At 34.4% G+C, this 20,772-nt stretch overlaps 2 protein-coding genes across 2 annotated transcripts; both read right to left on the bottom strand.

Moving 5' to 3' along the window:
• Positions 1-1,968: 1,968 nt before the first annotated feature.
• On the bottom strand, positions 1,969-10,979 carry LOC132159349 (uncharacterized). The gene is made up of 5 exons (XM_059568861.1): positions 10,974-10,979; positions 9,890-10,031; positions 2,964-3,260; positions 2,087-2,383; positions 1,969-1,985 (listed from the first exon to the last, which is right to left on the bottom strand). The coding sequence occupies exons 1-5, from the start codon at positions 10,977-10,979 to the stop codon at positions 1,969-1,971; spliced, it is 759 nt and encodes a 252-aa protein (XP_059424844.1).
• A 1,357-nt stretch (positions 10,980-12,336) lies between these two features.
• Positions 12,337-18,816, bottom strand: LOC132159348 (SLAM family member 9-like). The gene is made up of 4 exons (XM_059568860.1): positions 18,751-18,816; positions 18,141-18,156; positions 13,193-13,471; positions 12,337-12,755 (listed from the first exon to the last, which is right to left on the bottom strand). The coding sequence occupies exons 1-4, from the start codon at positions 18,814-18,816 to the stop codon at positions 12,337-12,339; spliced, it is 780 nt and encodes a 259-aa protein (XP_059424843.1).
• Between the last annotated feature and the right edge of the window lie 1,956 nt (positions 18,817-20,772).

Below are 20,772 nucleotides of genomic sequence, written 5' to 3'. Positions count from 1 at the left end.
ATGGTGAATGCTAGTCAATGAACAAAAACTGAGCAAGCTATGTATTTATTTATTTTATCTAAATATATATGTATATCATGTTCACTGACTGAAGATTTTTAACATATATTTTAAAGTGAAATCTATATTGACTTACCGGTTTCTGTGTTTTTCTTTTGAAGAATGTTGGATCAGCGTAAGTGATCTCTTCACAAGTCTCAACTGTTTGAACAGTAATGACATATTAAAACAACAGAGCACTATCTTAAGTAGACTTGCTTCTTCACAAAATGTTTTATCAAGACACAAACAGTGCACACAATTAAAAAATGTAACATGCATTTTTTACATAATTTATTCATTTTGTATTACCCAGTTCACACACATAAAAAGGCCAAAGCAGCATATACAAGTAAGGTTATATTTAAAACAGTCTTTGCTCATAATTTCTATTGGAGCTTTAATTGGAATATCATTATTCATTGAAATGACCAAATAACTACACTAATTATTACCTTCCCTAAAAAGAAACACAAGTGCTGAAATTATGTGAATAATTGTCATGCCAATTTTCTATTTCAATAACGTTCTTTTGAGACAAACGTCTTTTGAAGATTAATTTTCTTGCAAGAAAAGTTGACAATAATACAATCATGGCTGCAAAGTGCGAAAAAGAAACACTTTGAGTCTGCATTTTCAGGTGCTGGTCATATACTGTAATTAGAATATCATAAAAAATTCCATTCAAAAAGTGAAAATTGTACATTAGATTCATTCATTACTTACAGACTGATATATTTCAAATGTTTATTTTAATTTTGATGACTTTAATCCCAAATTCAGTATCTCAGAAAATTAGAATATTGTGAAAAGCTTCAATATTGAAGACACCTGGTGCACACTCTAATCAGCTAATTAACTCAAATGGTCTCTCAGTATAGTTCTGTAGACTACACAATCATGGGGAAGACTGCTGACTTGACAGTTGTCCAAAAGATTACCATTGACACCTTGCACAAGGAGGGAAAGACACAAAAGGAGCCCCTACTAAATATTGAGTGCTGTAGTACATGCTCATACTTTTCATGCTCATACTTTTCATGTTCATACTGTTCAGTTGGCCAAGATTTCTAAAATTCCTTTCTTTGTATTTGTCTTAAGTAATATTCTAATTTTCTGAGATACTGAATTTGGGATTTTCCTTAGTTGTCAGTTATAATCATTAAAATGAAAAGAAATAAACATTTGAAATATATCAGTCTGTGTGTTATGAATAAATATATTGTACAAGTTTCACTTTTTGAATGGAATTAGTGAAATAAATCAACTTTTTGATGATATTCTAATTATATGACCAGCACCTGTATAACCTAATCAAGTCCAAATCATAACAAATGTTCAACATGTGTCCATGGTATCTAACTATGTATCTATCTATGTCCCCTGGATGTGTTTCTAAGTATTTAATGCAAATTGTTTTTTTTTTTTCCAAGCTAAGATAGGGTCTCTAAAATAACATTTCTTGATTCATATTTGTTTACACACATCACACACACACACACACACACACACACACACACACACACACACACACACACACACACACACACACACACACACACATACACATTTCCTGTTGCTCTTTTAGCACATCGAAATAACCCAAGCATACTTATGAAGCATTCAGACAGTCTAAACAACACTCTTTTGTAAAGTAAAACAAATAATACCTACAACAATAAATTTCTCTCATATGATGAAATGATATTTAGGATTATTTATCCATTTAAATATTCAGAGAAAGTTTTTTTAATAGTTTTTAAAAGGAGTAGGAAACACTTGCCTTGTTGTTCACTTTTTCTTTGTTTTCTGCAGATGCAGAAGATCCTGAGTGTAACTGCGATCAGCAGAGCTCCTGCAGCAGCAGAGATCAACACTATGTACACTAAAGGTAGACCATTATCTGTAATGACAAGAAGAGTTTATCAGTCAGACCTCAGACAAGACTGAGAGATATCATTGAGACATAAATTTTGTCGGGGGGAAAGCAACCCCATAAATAATCAGGAATAGCACTGTTATGTTGTTGTTATGCATGTTATTGTACCTAAATCTAATTGACAGAGTTGAGTGATGTCCAGATGTGTGGTCTGGTTTCTGATGTGATTGTTGATCACACAGCTGTAGCTGTTTTTCTCCTGATATTCCACCTCCAGAGGTAGAGAGAGACTGATGCTGAGATCAGACACACTGATGCTGGACAATAAACTGTTTCCTTTGTACCAGGAGAGAGTCACATCACCCACATTCACTGAACACAACAATGAACAATTCTGCTGTGAGGATGAAGATGATGATGAATACAGTGAAGATTTACTGCTGATGACAGGAACAGGCAGCTGAGCTGAAAACATAAGATAATAAACTAAAAAGGTTAAATCTACACATGCATGATCTTTTTTTCAGCATTGTATGTTGACTGATGAACTGCCTTTAACTATCATTTTGCATTATTGACACACTGTTTTCCTAATGAATGTTGTTCAGTTGCTTTGACGCAATGTATTTTGTTTAAAGTGCTATATAAATAAAGGTGACTTGACTTGACTGTCAGTGAGTTTCTGTCATCTCAAACTATGAAATTCTAATTTTATAAAATATTATTACATTTTAATAGGTAAATAAACTATTAATGTTAAAATTTCCACAAGTTCCTCCAGAAACAAAAGGGTTAAAGTGAGGCACTAAAGTGTGAATAGGGCTGATTCATAAAGATTAAAGTTCCCAGTGTTTCAATACTAAGACCATAAGACATGAACAACAGGTTTTCATATTTTAAATATTTTAGGATTTTATGAACACATCATCAACCCTACAACCTTGTAAAAATGATGGTTAAAACATGTTCAACTCAAATAATGAACACATTTTAACAGAAAAATGCTGTTCAAAATAATGAGAGGACAAGTGATTTTTCTACTCACCAAAGACAGAAACATTGAATGATTTTATTGACTGTCTTCTTCTAATCTTTAGTTCATAGAGTCCAGCGTGTTGAGTTGTGATGTTTGTGATGGTCAGAGATCCAGTCTGATGATCCATCTTCAGTCTGTCTCTGAATCTCTTATCATGGACTTCTTTATCTCTTGTGATTTTAGCTATGAGAGACTTGTCAGCTCCAAATCTCCACCATATTTCTTCATTTTGATGTATTTGAGTAAGATCAGTGTTAAGAGTGACAGAGTCTCCCTCCATCACTGACACTGATTCACCAAACACACCTGAAGAACATCAACAGGTTTTGTCACAGATAAAGACTCTTGATGGTTCATAAAGCCTGAAATCATTTCGTTTGTATTTGTTTAAATATGAACTGAGAGACGTCCAGAACGGCAGCAGACGCACCGAAGCAGATGAAAGATGAAAAATATGAACAGACAGAAATGTGTGAACCAAACATTTAACCTTTCATTTGTTTGAAGTTTATCTGCTAGTCCAAAATCAATGTGTAAAAATGCATGATTTACAGTATTTTTAAAAATATACGTTGAAAATTTCAGCCTACATTTTTTTTAAACATTAGATAAAACTGTGTTCTGTGTTCACACATTTTGCTCATTGTTACTGAAGACTGATTGATTTATGGATTGGATGATTGATTGAAAAACTAAATTAACAAAGGTTAGCTGAGATCTGAAAGCAGCTGCTGAGATAAAGTATGTACATTTATTAGTAATTTCCATTATTTTCCAAGACTTTTCCAGATTTTATTTCATTATCTCAATGCCTTGAAATTACTATTATCAGTTCAGAATGGAGACCTGATGTAGATCTCGCAATGATAAAAATGAACCTGTAAAATGAAACAAAGCCATAAAAATTGTTACTTACCAATTAGGCGCCAGCAGCACAAACAAAACAAAGCAAGTGTGTGAAACATTTCTACAAGTTCAGTGTGTGATTTAAAAGACTGTCTGCTAAAACAGCTCTGTGTATCCTCCCCCATCAGAGTTTGACCCTCCTAGTTCACTCTCCACATTTCTATACGATAGTGTTATAGTTCTTCTGAAGACTTTAACTGTTTCTTGATGGACGAAATATGATTTATTTAAATCATTTAACTTCCTTTTGAAATGTAACTGTAACATTGTAAATGTAACAGATTGTGTGAATCATAACCCTCATGATTTAAAAAGTGTTGTGTGTGTGTGTGTGTGTGTGTGTGTGTGTGTATGTATATATATATATATATTAAGTTAACACCAGGTATGATCTCATGGTACAAGTTTGATGTTCGTCTGAGTCAAACTGAAACCTGCTGTGGTCTGATTTCTGTAGAAATGTGGTTTGTTCTGTTGGTGGACAAACCTCATGTAGGTGAGAGTGGACATTCAGAGCATCTGTGTTTAGTTTGTATGTGAAGAGTGTCTTCCTGTCCTGCCTCTATGAACAGCTTTTTGTGACATTATAATCGAAAAAAAAAAAAAAAAAAGAGAAAAAAACATTCAGAACGTTTTCTTAATGTTTTAGTAAGTTCGCAGTGGGGTGACGGACTTCATATAGTTCAGATTTGACCAAACCTCTGAAAAGAGCCGAACTATTAACATGAGTGTATCTGAATCAGGATGTGGTTTGTATGATGTTGTTTAAAATATCATCATGACACTCTTGTAGGTTTGTCTGAGTGAATGTTTAAATCAGAGATGTTCTTCTGCTGTTTGTTCATATTATTAGTATCTTGAGGAGTTCAGACACTGACAAATAAATAAAGCGGTTTAACTCTTTTGATTGTCTTTTTTACTTATCTCTTTTACTTCATATTTTAAGGGCCTTTTTTTCAACTTTTCATCAATGTTATTTATTTTATCTATATTGTGGCTTATATATTTATACTTTGTAGATTTTTATTTCAGATATCTCTATGAACAGATACCAACAGTACTTTTCTGTCTATTGTAGTACTATCCCAGGTACAATATCTAAAATGATTAACCGGAAAAATGTGTAAAACTAGTCAGTTTTTCTGTGAACACTGATGTTTTCTGTTGCATATGCTTCTGTGATGTTATTATTCTTAACACCAGATGGCGCCATGCAATAATTGAAGGACAACATCATTTCTAGACTCCCTCCTATGTTTGATTCTTTCCAGTTTGCTTACGGACCCAACCGCTCCACAGAGGACACTATATCCTCTGAACTCCAACTGAGTCTGGCCCATCTGGAAGAGAAGAACACTCACGTCCGAATGCTATTTTTGGATTTTAGTTCGGCATTCAATACGATTATCCCCCATTATTTGGTAAGCAAACTGGGACCTTTGGGCCTTGGTACTCCTTTGAGTAACTGGCTACTGGACTTCTTAACAGACAGACCTCAGTTTGTGAGGGTTGGTCATCACTCCTCCAGTACCATCTCTCTGAGCACTGGTTCTCCTCAGGGCTGTGTCCTGAGCCCATTATTATTCACCATGATGACCCATGGCGGACTTGCCAGGTTCAGTACAAATTGTTCTATATGCTGCTGCAAAATAAGTGCAATGATTTGTTTTTAGATGCTGCTAATTACGACTGCTAATTAAAATGTATTTCGATGCTTCAAAATATTCTAACTGACCCTCTGATGTCACATGGACTACTTTGATGATGTTTTTCTTACCTTTCTGGACATGGACAGTATACCGTACACACAGCTTCAATGGAGGGACTGAGAGCTCTCGGACTAAATCTAAAATATTTTAAACTGTGTTCTGAAGATAAATAGTGTTAGTGGACACCCAGGGATACACGAACCAGAATCTGTGACACTTACCTTACGTATCATAAACTTTTGACAGAATTATTATTCAGTCTCTAGTAATAAAAACTGTCTCTCTTTTACAGATTCAGGTCTTTATTTTCAACATTAAAAGCACCTGCATAATGTTGTGTAGATCCACCTCATGCTGCCAAAAAGACTGGAATTGTGTTTCTGAGGAATTGAGGTTTGTTTCTTCTTCCTGAATATATGACAGTGTTTTAAATGTGAGAAAATCCTGATGTATGATAAACTGAATCACACTGTCATGTACAGTAGTATTAAAATGACATTCATCATCTTTCTTCCTCATCTAAAAAAACTTTATTAGCAAGAACTAGTAAGACACTTGCTCTCTAAATGAAGTTGCACCTTTTGTTTTTCTATTATTATTTTATTATTTAATATAAGTACAAAAGATAATTTATTTACATTTAGACGGATGCCAGTTTACAGTGCTGGTGTTTGGTAGTCTAGGACATGTACACAGGCTGGTGATCCATGGACTTTGCATCGGGGCAGTTTCTAAAACAAGGGCTAAACAGTTAGCAAAGTACTCTTTAATCTCAGAAATTATAGGAAGCATGTTTATTTGGAAAATGTTTCCTGTACCCATAGAACTGTTTAATCCTTAACAATCTGCTGATTTGCTTTAATCTGTTGGATCATTCAAAAAAATGTATTCCCAATGAAGCTTGACTTGTAATGTGGAATCAAATAAAGTATATAAAATGTGTGTGTTGATGTTCTTCCTTGATTGAGTGAATTTAACCATCAAAGTGTGGTGATGAATGCCAGTACAATTCAGTTTGATGTTGGCTAATAGTAGAATTATGTGCTACATATTGCATGTGGAAAGCATTTTACATTTAATAATGTGTATTGTTCATGTTACTTGTATGACTGGGTATTTCAAAATATAATAAAATAATTTTAAATGAAAACTTAAGCAGCAGAGGGATTTTGATTGTACACTTTTTTGTTAGGGGCCGAAAACAAGAACATACACAACAGTACAAAATACAAAAAATCAACAGTAGTGACACTTGAAAAGCCAATAACAAAAAGTAAAACAGAGTAAAAACAATAAATGAAAACAAACAAACTAATAAATAAATACAACAGAGTTCTGTCATTACTTCTGAGAGACTCTTTTATAGCTGATCATGTTACAGACCTGATGTCAATTAACTTAATTAGTTGATAGATCTTCTCCCAGCTGAATCTTTTTAGATTATTTTTAGCCCTTTGCTGCCCCCTTGTCAACTTTTTTGAGACCTGTAACAGTCATCACATTTGAATTGAGCTCATTTAGTTGATAAAAGTGTAACATTTCTCCATTTAAACATTTGTTGTGTAATCTTTGTTCAATTGTGAATAAAATATTGGCTCATGTGATTTGAAAGTCTTTCAGTTTTCATTTTATTAAAATAAAAAATAAAAAACTTTCTGGGAATTCTGGGAATTTTATTTCCATTTTTTATTTTTTTACTTTGTATTTTTAGTGTTCCTGTAGCTCAATTGGTAGAGCACTGCACTATCAAGTGAAAGTTTGGGGGTTCGACTCCCCGGGAACACATGATATGTAAAAAGTGTTAGCCTGAATTCATCGTAAGTCACTTTGGATAAAAGCGTCTGCTAAATGCATAAATTTAATTTAGTTTAATTTCCTTGCAGTGACACAGCCCCCTCAAGGATTTTCCTGTTTTTGGTTGTCACTTTCATTAACATTAAAGATTAAACATTAAAAAACAAAAAAGTGGCTTATATGTGGCCTATAAACAACTGATATTATGGGGGAGGGGTCAACCAACACAAGCAAGGAATGCGGAAACTGTGCAAGAGTTATGCCAGTGAACTTCAATTTACAGAGAAAGTGAAAGTAAAAATACAAAAAACTGACAGTGTTTTCTAACACTGCAATAACGCTGCATATTCTGTGAGAGACAACAAGATATGAAACTACTTCAACATATGATGATAACAGTAGCCTATATAACTGTCCTATATTATTCACTTAATAATAATATTTTTCTTGTGGCCCGTAAAGAGAAAAACATGAGAAGAAACCAGGGCTGGAGTTGGACTACTTTTCAGCCCTTTATGTCTTCGTTTGTTTTTTGTTATGTTTTTTTGTACTGGCATTTTAGGGCCGCCTTTGTGCTTTCTATTATTATTTATTTTATTATTTATAATGTTTTACTCGCATTATTTATTTATTTATCTTTTTTATGACCAAGGTGCCGCTCACGTGAGTCAAAATATAAGTACGTCATCATTGCCAATTAATTTACTTCAGAAATGGAAAATAAGGGACAATTGTAATTCTTATTCTTTAAGAAAATAGTGTTTATTCTTGTAGAAAATAAGTGTTTATTCTTTAAGAAAATAAGGGACAGAATAAGTACTGTAACATAATGTAGGCCTACAGCATATTGTGATGCCTTGTCCAGCTGGAGCGACGAGACATAAACATAAAACCCATTATAAATGTGATATAAACATGATTTCTTAGTCATGTCTTCTTTTGGAAAGCAAAAACAAAGTAGTTTCGCTTTTTCATTGAAACAGTGTCACACACCGTGGCCTTGAGTGAGCCGCGGCTGGAGGCCTAAAGTGAGCGGAGACAGAAGGAGAGGGCATGGACGAGTCCTAACTTTAATAAAGAATATCTCTTTGGATTTGAAACTTTAGTCTTTGCAACTTCACAGATTCATTCACTCCACTACTACTTCACTTATTCATTCACCAAGAGCTTGTAACACTCCAAAGAGAAAAGACAATTTGAAATCGCATCATATGACCCTTTAAAGATTTGGACTAAAATAGTATTGCAAATGTAGCCTTTGAATGAATGAAAATGCATATTTTTTAATTTAAGAAATCTTAGAGACTTTGCATGTTTTACACTTTACAGAAATATAATTATTATGGGAACAATAATATCCCCATACTATCAGTTGTTCATAAGCCACATATTTGGCCCCCTTTTGTTTTCTGGTTTTTAATGTTTCTTTTGAGGGGGCTGTGCGGGGCTACACAAGTTTCTGATGGGACAATAGCGCTGTCAAGCCCCGTCCTAGCACTGCCACTGTTGACAGATTTTTTTAAAAAAAAACAGGAATTTTCTGACTTTTGAGTTATTAATTACTGATAGTTTTGTACATATTGTCATGTTATTGTAATTATAATTTAAAATTAATAATTTGCGTTTTGTTTTATTGACTACAATATCATTGCTATTTGTCTGAGAGGGGCACTTTTGAATAATTTTGAGAAACCCCTAAACACTACCCCACACACAACCCCCCAATTTCTGCATGTGCGTGCTAAAGACTCACATTCATAACACTTGTGTGTCATCTATTGATGCTGTTGGAGCTCTGTTTAAAGTGCACCCTGGTCAAAGGGATGTTATTCTTATAGAAGTAAGTCTTATTTTGAACACTAAAAGGGGCTACATGTACTCTTTGTGTAATGAAATGCTGACTTTAACATGATCCGTCAGCTCCTGCTGTTAGATCTTTAATTTCACCAACTACAACTGACTGAAGTTGATGAAAATGACCAAAATTTGAGCCAATCTCATTCTTCTCAGAACAGAGCACAGTCTTTGATAGTTATTTATTTATTTAAATGCATTTGACAAAGGCCAGCAGTGATGAAGTTGTTTTATGTAGGACAGAAGTCAAACAATGATTTTAATATGAGCAGGAATGTAAAAACCACACACTGTTTACACCTCAGACATAAAAACTGACATCAACCACAAACATCCAGTAATAGACTGATGCAGAAGATGTTTCTCCAACCACATCTGTACAGAGGTAAATGAATGAGCTTTGAAGATAAACATATATGCTCTGAATTTGTTTTGAGGCTTAATGGATCAGACAACAATGCTAAATTAGGATGTATGATCCTGATGCAGATCATCAGTAAAAGTATTTGTATTACAAAGTAACTTTTTTCAAGATTTTTAGGGACCATTTCATTAATCTACCTCTGAGTTTCACACTGTTAAAAAGTTTTTTAACTCATATCATCTGTTTTATTTTTGTTGGAGCAAACATACAGATATATGTGTTGATTCTCTCTAATCCTGAAACTCAACCAGTGACTTTGAATCTGAAGTTTTGGCGGGAGATTCCTGGTGAAGACGAGGACACAGCTGGATCTGATACTAGAAGAGGTTTAAGATCATCTTCTCTTACAGTGACAGAAGCATACACCACATGAACATCCTCTTCACGTTTCTAAACAAAACACAAAACACATAAGATAAGCTGACATGAAGCAGCTTGAGACCTGGCTGTCAGTGTTTTTACTTCAGGGTTCAGATGTTACATTAGGTATTCAGTAATAACGTCACAGTGGCAACATTTGAATTATTCAAAAGGAAAAATCACATAATGATAAGAATAATGACATTGACATCATTAGCATCAATAACAGTGACAGTTGTGTCAGAACAGACCTGTGTCCCATTTCTTTATTCTCACATTGATTTGATTCCTGACTTCAGTCCACACAAAGGATTTCACTCGAGTCAGAGCCTGTTTGTGCAGTTTTAACAATTATGTTGTTGTATTTTGATCTGAGGACATTTTCATTGCAAGAACTGTTACTCTGGATTGTGGACTTGTGTTTTGACCAGAAATGTCTTAATGTCTTGATGGATTGGTTTCATAGTGGTGTGGACTAGAGTGGTGTGGACTACTTCTGGATTATTGTGATGTTAATGGCACTCATTCACCTTAATGATGTTGTGTGATATTATTAGATATGAACATATTTCATATAGAACTGTATTAATGTCATCAGTTGACAGGAAATACTTCATCACTGGCTCATATTTAGCATCAGAAATATCTAATTAATTAAATTAAACTATAAAGTACTACAGTTTACAATTGATTTCATGAGTATTATTGAATATGAGTCAGTGTTTCTCATATTGAATGAAGATCTTATGGCTTCTGTACACATCTGATGTCTGTAATTGTGTGTGATAGACCAGCATGAAAAAAACAATGTGCACATCATAGATGCACAACATAAATTAGAAATGAAAGATACTAAAGTTTTAAGGCAAACTTTAAGTTTTTAAGGTAACAAAATCTATCAGAAAATATGTAGATAAATAGATAAGAATTAGTAAACTAACGTGTGGTTAGCATGCATGATTAGCAAGTCACTGGCATGTCGTTAACAAAATTCTAGCATGTTGCTAGCATTATTAGCAAGTAACTAGTATGTCGCTAGTATGTTTCAGACATGATTAGCAAGTGACTAACATGTTCCTAGCATGTCACTGGCATGTTTCCAGCATTATTAGCAAGTAACTAGCATGTTCACTAACAATGTTTCAGACAGGATTAGCAAGTGACTAACATGTTCCTAGCAAGTGACTAGCATGTAACTAGCATGTTGTTAACATGATTAGCAAGTGACTAACATGTTGCCAGCATGACTAAGTGACTCGCATTTCATTAGCATGATTAGCAAGTGACTAGCATATTGCTAGCATAATTAATGAATGACTAGCAAGTCAATAGAAGCCTATGCCGTTAGCATGATTAGTAATTCCCTAGCATGTCATTAACAAGTGACTAGCATGTCGCTATCATGTTTCCAGCATGATTAGCAAGTGACTAGCATGTTACTAGGATGTTTAATAAGTGACTAGCTTGTTACTAGGATGGTTAGCAAGGGACTAGCATGTCACTAGCCTGTTGTTAACATGAAAAGCAAGTTACTAGCATGTCACTTGCATGTTTTCACCCCGTCAGTGAAAGTCTGAGGGATTTTAGCTGGTTTTGATAGTCTGGTTTACGAAAACCATAAGCCGGATCAGATAAGATATAGCAACCCGAGTCAGACTAGTCTGAAGATCTGACCCGAGTTTGGTGGTTCTAGTCTGAGCTACATTTAAAATTTAGTCTCAGAAGAAGAAGAAGTTTAAATAGGATTTCTTACCGATTTATGTGCATTCCTTTCAAAGGATTTTGGATAATGTAACATAACAGCAGAGGTGATCGTGTCTTCACAAGTCTGAACTGTTTGAACAACATTAAAACAACAATCTCAGTCATAATTCAATTCAATCAAAGCCCAAAACATATTTTATTAGCGCTGTCAAAGTTAATGCATAAAATTAAACACTGCACTTTTTTAAAACTGCGTTGTCAAATTTAATATGACATTTAAAAAAATTTCCACACATACACATAAAAAAACCCCAGCAGATTATGCTAAACAAATATTATTTGTTTTTTTGTGTGAGTGATATAAATTTGAAAGCGTTGACCAGTATTATTATAATTGTCAAAACCAGTATCTACAAATATTATTTTGTTCTTTATATAAAAAGGAGATAAATGCTAAATATTAATTAAAGTAGAATTTATTTTTAAAGTATACTATTATTTGTTTTAATACTTGTTAAAATGAGAAGTTAATACTTGCGTTTTTGATAGTTTTTTCTGTGTTTCCAGCAAATGCAGCACATCATGACTGCAGCTACAATCAACAGAGACCCAGCAGCAGAAATCAACACTATCAGAGAGACTGAGCCTCCTGGAAGACATGAAGAAGAGTGGTATGATGATGAAGAGAGACATTCATAAGTGAATATGAACATAAAAACAGAGCTGCCATACCTTCACATGGTTGACAGAGTTGAGTGATGTTGAGATGTGTGGTCTGGTTTCTGATGGGATTGTTGATCACACAGCTGTAGCTGTTTTTCTCCTGATATTTCACCTCCAGAGGTAGAGAGAGACTGATGCTGAGATCAGACACACTGATGCTGGACAATAAACTGTTTCCTTTGTACCAGGAGAGAGTCACATGACCCACATTCACCACTGAACACAACAATGAACAATTCTGCTGTGATGATGAAGATGATGATGATGATGAAGTTGATGATGAACACTGGGAAGAGTTACTGCTGATGACAGGAACAGACAGATGAGCTGAAAATATTGAGAGAATAAACTAAAAATAAGGTTAAATCTACACAGTGATCTTATTTTCAGCATTGTACGTTGACTGTCGGTGAATGTTTCTGTCATGTCAAACTATACATTATATTTTTATTCAATTATGTTAATTCATGTTCATGTAGTTTCACACGTCCTTCAAAAAAAAAAACAGTTAAAAATTCAGGCACTAAAGTGTGAATAGGGCTGATTAATAAAGATTAAAGTTCCCAGTGTTTCAATACTAAGACCATAAGACATGAACAATGGGTGTTATATATTTTATATGTTTTAGGGTTTTATGAACACATCATCAACCCTACAACCTTGTAAAAATGATGGTTAAAACATGTTCAACTCAAATAATGAACACATTTTAACAGAAAAATGCTGTTCAAAATAATGAGAGGACAAGTGATTTTTCTACTCACCAAAGACAGAAACATTAAATGATTTTGTTGACTGTCTTCCTCTAATCTTTAGTTCATAGAGTCCAGCGTGTTGAGTTGTGATGTTTGTGATGGTCAGAGATCCAGTCTGATGATCCAGCTTCAGTCTGTCTCTGAATCTCTTATCATGGACTTCTTTCTCTCTTGTGATTTTAGCTATGAGAGACTTGTCAGCTCCAAATCTCCACCATATTTCTTCATTTTGATGTATTTGAGTAAGATCAGTGTTAAGAGTGACAGAGTCTCCCTCCATCACTGACACTGATTCACCAAACACACCTGAAGAACATCAACAGGTTTTGTCACAGATAAAGACTCTTGATGGTTCATAAAGCCTGAAATCATTTCGTTTGTATTTGTTTAAATATGAACTGAGAGACGTCCAGAACGGCAGCAGACGCACCGAAGCAGATGAAAGATGAAAAATATGAACAGACAGAAATGTGTGAACCAAACATTTAACCTTTCATTTGTTTGAAGTTTATCTGCTAGTCCAAAATCAATGTGTAAAAATGCATGATTTATTTTTTTAAATATATGCTGAAAATGTTTGCTTCATTTTTTTTTTTTTATCATTAGATAAAACACGCTCACTGAATCTCACTGAATCTGTGTTCACACATTTTGCTCATTGTTACTGAAGACTGATTGATTTATGGATTGGATGATTGATTGAAAAACTAAATTAACAAAGGTTAGCTGAGATCTGAAAGCAGCTGCTGAGATAAAGTATGTACATTTATTAGTAATTTCCATTATTTTCCAACACTTTTCCAGATTTTATTTCATTATCTCAATGCCTTGAAATTACTATTATCAGTTCAGAATGGAGACCTGAAGTAGATCTCGCAATGATAAAAATGAACCTGCAAAATGAAACAAAGCCATAAAAATTGTTACTTACCAATTAGGCGCCAGCAGCACAAACAAAACAAAGCAAGTGTGTGAAACATTTCTACAAGTTCAGTGTGTGATTTAAAAGACTGTCTGCTAAAACAGCTCTGTGTATCCTCCCCCATCAGAGTTTGACCCTCCTAGTTCACTCTCCACATTTCTATACGATAGTGTTATAGTTCTTCTGAAGACTTTAACTGTTTCTTGATGGACGAAATATGATTTATTTAAATCATTTAACTTCCTTTTGAAATGTAACTAAGTGTAAATATTTGACTGAGTTGGCTAAATATTTTTACAGATTGTGTGAATCATAACCCTCATGATTTAAAAAGTGTTGTGTGTGTGTGTGTGTGTGTGTGTGTGTGTATGTATATATATATATATATATATATTAAGTTAACACCAGGTATGATCTCATTGTACAAGTTTGATGTTCGTCTGAGTCAAACTGAAACCTGCTGTGGTCTGATTTCTGTAGAAATGTGGTTTGTTCTGTTGGTGGACAAACCTCATGTAGGTGAGAGTGGACATTCAGAGCATCTGTGTTTAGTTTGTAGCTGAAGAGTGTCTTCCTGTCCTGCCTCTGTGAACAGCTTTTTGTGACACTATAATCTACAAAAAAAGAAAGTGTGTCTGACACAGAAGAAGAGAAACAATAACACAATTATCACATTCACAAGTTAAGAATCACTTTTTGAAACTACAACCCATTCTTCAAAAATTGATGTGGTGTTTTATTCTTTAATGTTATTACTGTTTTCTTAATGTTTTAGTAAGTTTGCAGCGGGGTCACTGACTTCATATAGTTCAGATTTGACCAAACACATGATAAACACACTGATATCATTCACATGATTACATTATAGTCAAACATGTAATAGCATTAAACTACACATCTCTGATCAGAAAATATGTAGTTATGTTTATAAGAAGGAGTGTGTATATGAATCAGGATGTGGTTTGAGAGTCATGTTGTGACCGAAATGTTTGCTCTTTCTAAATAAAGCTTTTTATTTTTTATTATAACATGATCAAATAATGTCAGATTCTTTAAGATTAAAATTCTGACATTTTGTATATAATTTAAACGCTAAACTTTTAATTTCGCAGTCTAATATTGATCATCTTTCTTCCTCATCTAAAAACCCTGTATTTGCAAGTACTAGTAAGACATTTGCTTTCTAAATGAAGTTGCACTTTTAGTTTTTCTAGAATTTTGTATTATTATTATTTTATTTTAATTGAGAGTTGTTGTTTTATTTTTACACAGATTCATCTATAAACATATGTGAAAAATAAATTGAATTTATTTACATTATTTACATTTATATTACACCTTCACACTAAAGCAGAATAACATAACTTATTGTAAACTATAATAAATTATTAGAATGATTCAATCACATGATTATATTCTCCTCTGTCTGTTCAGAGAAAAACACAAGCTTCATGAGTTTCGAAAACAGCCCCATCTGGTGCTCATTAAAATAAATAAATGAATAAATTGACAGACAAAAAAAAATAATTCAATGCAATAAGCAAAGTCCATGTTTCAGTGTTATGTGCACGAATAAAATTGCATGTAAGTCATAGTATAAATAGTATAAGGCATTATAATCAGTAATTATGTCCCAACTGGATGCAACAATTAAATGCCTGGTTTGTAATGGGATGTAGTGGTTTTGTCTCGTTGTGCTGGGACATGCATCACAATATAGTGAGGGGCATAACATTTCCATCACGCACTTGAGGTATTCGGCCAATCACAATGCACTGGATAGCTGGCCAATCAGAGCACACCTCGCTTTTCCAGACCAATGAGCTTTGTAAAAATGTAAGTGTTTCATAAAGGTGGAGCATAGAGGAGCAACGATATGTGATAGGTGCATTATGTGAAAAATATTTTTTTTTTTTACATTAAACCACATTAACACATTTCGTTACACCAAATATACAAAATAATGTTATTTTTAGCAGCATCATGTGACCCCTTTAAGACAAAATCCAAAACGGGGAGTCGTGGCCTAATGGTTAGAGAGTCGGACTCCCAATCGAAAGGATGTGAGTTCGAGTCCCGGGCTGGCAGGAATTGTGGGTGGGGGGAGTGCATGTACAGTTCTCTCTCCACCTTCAATACCACGACCAGTGTTGGGAAGATTACTTTGGAAATGTAATAGGTTACAGATTACAAGTTACCCTGTTTAAAATGTAATAGTAGTGTAACTTTACTTTAATAAAGTAATGTAACTAATTACTTTTGAGTACTTTTTGATTACTTTTTTAAATTTCTAATGAATGTTTTTTGGCAACTGTAAATCCTTTTCAAACATTTACACCATGCAGGTTTAAGTAGTGCTCAAGACTGTCAGACTTTCACCATCCTTCATCACTTGAATTAAGATGATCACATTTGAACACATCCACCACAAAATCACTTTAGTACTGCATTTTACTTTGAGATTGATCTGAAGTTCAATGCAGATTTAAAATCTAAAGAAATAGTTTATAGATACTGTTTTTGAAACCAAATCTTTGCATACAGGAAACACTGTACTCTAACAATGGTTTGGGGAAAAAATTGTTAGTAAAAAAAATACAAGCATATACATCAACTCATACACGGTTATCTAATAAGCATGTGTCCTATTTTGTGTACTAAACTCCTGAAACGTTGGTGTCTTTTTGAAACACTGCTGTCTCTTTGTATATGATAGTTTCTCAAAATAAGTAAAATGCTCATGAAGGGACTCACAGCAGTTCTAGAGATTATGTTTGTGTTCAAAAATTAGGCTGGGAAATCTCACACTCATACACCCGCAACACATTCTGAAACATGGACAACCCTATTTTGTGTTTGGACCTGACATGAAAAAGATTTAAATCCTTAGGTTGGGGACATGCAATATAATTTAGAGTTCTCTCCTGAACTGCACCTTCTCTTCTATTATCCATCCATCCTCTCATGACTTTAATACTGAAGATTTTTATTTGACTTTTACCATGTTTTGTAAGTGCAGATTGTTTTTTGGCAAATTAATTACCACTTTATTTATTTTTACTACAAATTCCATGGTTAAACTCCGCGGTTAGTGTTAAATAAGTAATTGTGTGCACATCCCACCTTCTGGCAGGTGCAGGACAAAAGAAACTACTGAAGTGAAAAATTAATAATGTCAAACCATAGTTTAGTGAAAAAAATATAGAAATGTCCGCAACACTGCTTCTAACTCCCATGTTTAGCAGTGTTGCGGACATTTCTATATTTTTTTCACTAAACTATGGTTAGTGCCATACTATAGGCTACATAAATTTTCCTAAGGGTTGTGTTTTTGTCTGCATTAGCTCCCCCTAAACCTATGATAAAATATGATCATTTGTCTGCTAAATTACTACTGTAACATTACAATAGATATTAATGATGTCGTTTTATACAGTATTTTGAGTGAGTGTGAGCAATGTGCTGCTGCTGCTTGACTAAGTAAACAAAGTCAAAACTACAATAGCATATTTACAGATAAAACTGACCTGCACTTCAAGATTCAAGATTTTTATTCATCACATACAAAATTATATATAGTATATATAACCAGCAGTGAAATGTGAGTGAAACCCTGAACAGAAGTGTCGCTTCTCTGCTCCAGCTGTGCGCTTCCACAGTCCACTCTATTCTCTTTCTCTCTCGTATTGATTACTTGAAGTCTGATCCAAACCGTTCGGCGGAGGTGCAGAGAGCGCGCGCGCCCAACCATTTCCAGTCACGACTAACAGATCCATGATTTATTAGAGATTTAATAATCGAATGGCGGATTCGGAAAGAATCGCTTTAGTACATTCTGCGTGCAATTATACAATAACAATATTAAAATAGCGGGCCAAATCTGCCAGGCGACCGGGAATTGTCCTGGTTCTCCTGATGGCCAGTCAGCGCCAGGTTTCCACAGACACGCAGAAAGTGCTGGATTCATAGATTGTCATTTTGCGGCTTAATATTCACAGACACTCTCATATCGCGTTTTGTTTCAAGTGTACTGACCTAGTTTTGATTTATCCTTCCATAATGTGACATATTCCGTCCGCGTTAGGCTGAATTCCATTTTTATGACTGGATTCTACGAACCAGACTGTGTTTTCCGCGTCGCGGAGATTATGGGCCATATGTCTTAGTGCAATTTGGGAAAGAAATAAGCTGTATGAGGATGTGTAAATATTCAAATGTAATCCTCTTTGTAATCGTTAAAATTTTCAAAAGTAACTGTAATTTAATTACTCATGTTTTCTTAGTAACTGTAACTGATTACAGTTACATTAATTTAGTAATTAAATTACGTAACGCCGTTACATGTAACTAGTTACTCCCCAACACTGACCACGACTTAGGTGCCCTTGAGCAAGGCATCGAACCCCCAACTGCTCCCCGGGCGCCGCAGCATAAATGGCTGCCCACTGCCTCTGGGTGTGTGTTCACAGTGTGTGTGTGTGTGTTTTCACTGCTCTGTGTGTGTGCACTTCGGATGGGTTAAATGCAGAGCACAAATTCTGAGTATGGGTCACCATACTTGGCTGAATGTCACTTCACAAAAACTGATGACCAAAGTGAACATATGTAAATGTAAGGTTTAGATTGTTAAATGCTTATCATTCACTCTCTCTTTATCTGTTATAGATTCAGGTCTGTCTTCTGTAGGAGGAATTGTTTCTGTGTTGCTCATTGCTGCTGCTGCTGTGATTTACTATTGTAAATGCTGAGCAAGAAGGAAAGGTGAGTATTATAAACAGCTGGTTTTACAAGATGGGAATACGATAGTTATTGTGTGAAAATAATCTTTTAAAAATGTGAAAAAAAATTATATACACACACACAGACACACACACACACACACAGAGTGTTGGGGGTAACGCATTACAAGTAATGTGAGTTATGTAATCAGATAACCTTTTTTAAAGTAACTAGTAAAGTATTTATTAATACCCATTTATTTTTCCCATTTATTAACTGAAAGCTCTTCTGTCCCTTTGTTGAAAAAAACAGGGAATAAAATTTTATTTTAGTTCTAGAATAAATGTAAACACGCACTAACAAAAAAATAAAAAATATTCCTCAAAATTAATAAAACATTTAAAAGCAACTTAGAATACTCAAAACTCAAAGCTGCAATAATAAAATTTGTTAAATAATATAAATATCCTTTATGTATTTAATCCAGTCATTCTTTGCAGTACTTGGGCCAAGGGAAAAGTCCTGTGTGGCCCGGATCTGGGCCAGAATTCAATTCAATTCAAGTTTATTTGTATAGCGCTTTTTACAATACAAATCGTTACAAAGCAACTTTACAGAAAATTATGTTTCTACAATATTTAGTAGTAGCTAGTAGTTTGTGCACGTTTGACAGGATTTTAGAAAAATAAAAATAATAATAATAATAATACAAGACGTAGTCAGCTAGATGATGAACTATCAATATTATTAATTAATAGTAATTATATGATGCAGTCACACATGTAGCAATAATTGTTAGTTCTGTTTGTTGATTCAAGGTTAGCATCATCTGGGGTCCTCTGAGGGTCAGCATCATCTCTTCTCAGGTGTTCTGGATGCAGACTGGAGCTTGTGTGAATCCTAGTTACCACGGGATGTAAATCCCGTGGCAAAACATAGAAACAAAATAGAGACATCATTAGCATAGCTGCTGATCCAACAAAGTAAAATTAGTTTAACCCAAGCTAAAGAATAAAAATGCAGATGCAACTACACTCACAATTTAAGAGATACATTATTCGAATGCTTGGCGAAAGAGATGCGTTTTTAATCTAGATTTAAACAGAGAGAGTGTGTCTGAACCCCGAACATTATCAGGAAGGCTATTCCAGAGTTTGGGAGCCAAATGTGAAAAAGCTCTACCTCCTTTAGTGGACTTTGCTATCCTAGGAACTACCAAAAGTCCAGCGTTTTGTGACCTTAGGGAGCGTGATGGGTTGTAGCGTGGTAGAAGGCTAGTTAGGTACGCAGGAGCTAAACCATTTAGGGCCTTATAGGTGAGTCATGATAATTTGTAACTGATACGGAACTTAATAGGTAGCCAGTGCAGAGACTGTAAAATTGGGGTAATATGATCATATTTGCTTGACCTGGTAAGGACTCTAGCTGCTGCATTTTGGACTACCTGTAGCTTGTTTATTGACGAAGCAGGACAACCACCTAGAAGTGCATTACAATAGTCCAGTCTAGAGGTCATGAAAGCATGAACTAGCTTTTCTGCATCAGAAACAGATAACATGTTTCATAGCTTGGCAATGTTTCTAAGATGAAAGAATGCAGTTTTTGTAACATTGGAAATATGATTTTCAAAAGACAAATTGCTGTCCAATATAACACCCAGATTTCTGACTGTAGAGGACGTAACAGTACATCCCTCTAGTTGCAGATTGTAATCTACAAGATTCTGTGTGGTGTTTTTTGGTCCAATAACTAATATCTCTGTCTTATCCGAATTTAATTGGAGAAAATTATTTGTCATCCAATCTTTTACATTTTTAACACACTCTGTAAGCTTAGATAATTGGGAAGTTTCATCTGGTCTCGTTGAGATATATAGCTGAGTATCATCAGCATAACAGTGGAAGCTAATTACGTATTTTCTAATAATATTACCAAGGGGCAACATGTA

This window comes from Carassius carassius, chromosome 16, assembly GCF_963082965.1.
Source record: "Carassius carassius chromosome 16, fCarCar2.1, whole genome shotgun sequence".
NCBI lineage: Eukaryota > Metazoa > Chordata > Actinopteri > Cypriniformes > Cyprinidae > Carassius > Carassius carassius.
Note: the sequence above shows the minus strand (reverse complement) of the source record. Positions and strands in the feature narration are given on the sequence as shown.

Bases quoted from the DNA above. Each gene is read 5' to 3' on its own strand.
- LOC132159348 (XM_059568860.1), bottom strand. From the start codon at position 18,816: ATGAGCAACACAGAAACAATTCCTCCTACAGAAGACAGACCTGAATCT. The intron at 12,756-13,192 runs GTGAGTAGAAAA...CAATATTTTCAG, and splicing joins ATTTAATGTTTCTGTCTTTG to CTCATCTGTCTGTTCCTGTC.
- LOC132159349 (XM_059568861.1), bottom strand. The intron at 3,261-9,889 runs GTTGAGTTTCAG...GATGTTCTTCAG, and splicing joins CTTCAGATTCAAAGTCACTG to GTGTGTTTGGTGAATCAGTG. The intron at 2,384-2,963 runs GTGAGTAGAAAA...TTATGTTTTCAG, and splicing joins ATTCAATGTTTCTGTCTTTG to CTCAGCTGCCTGTTCCTGTC.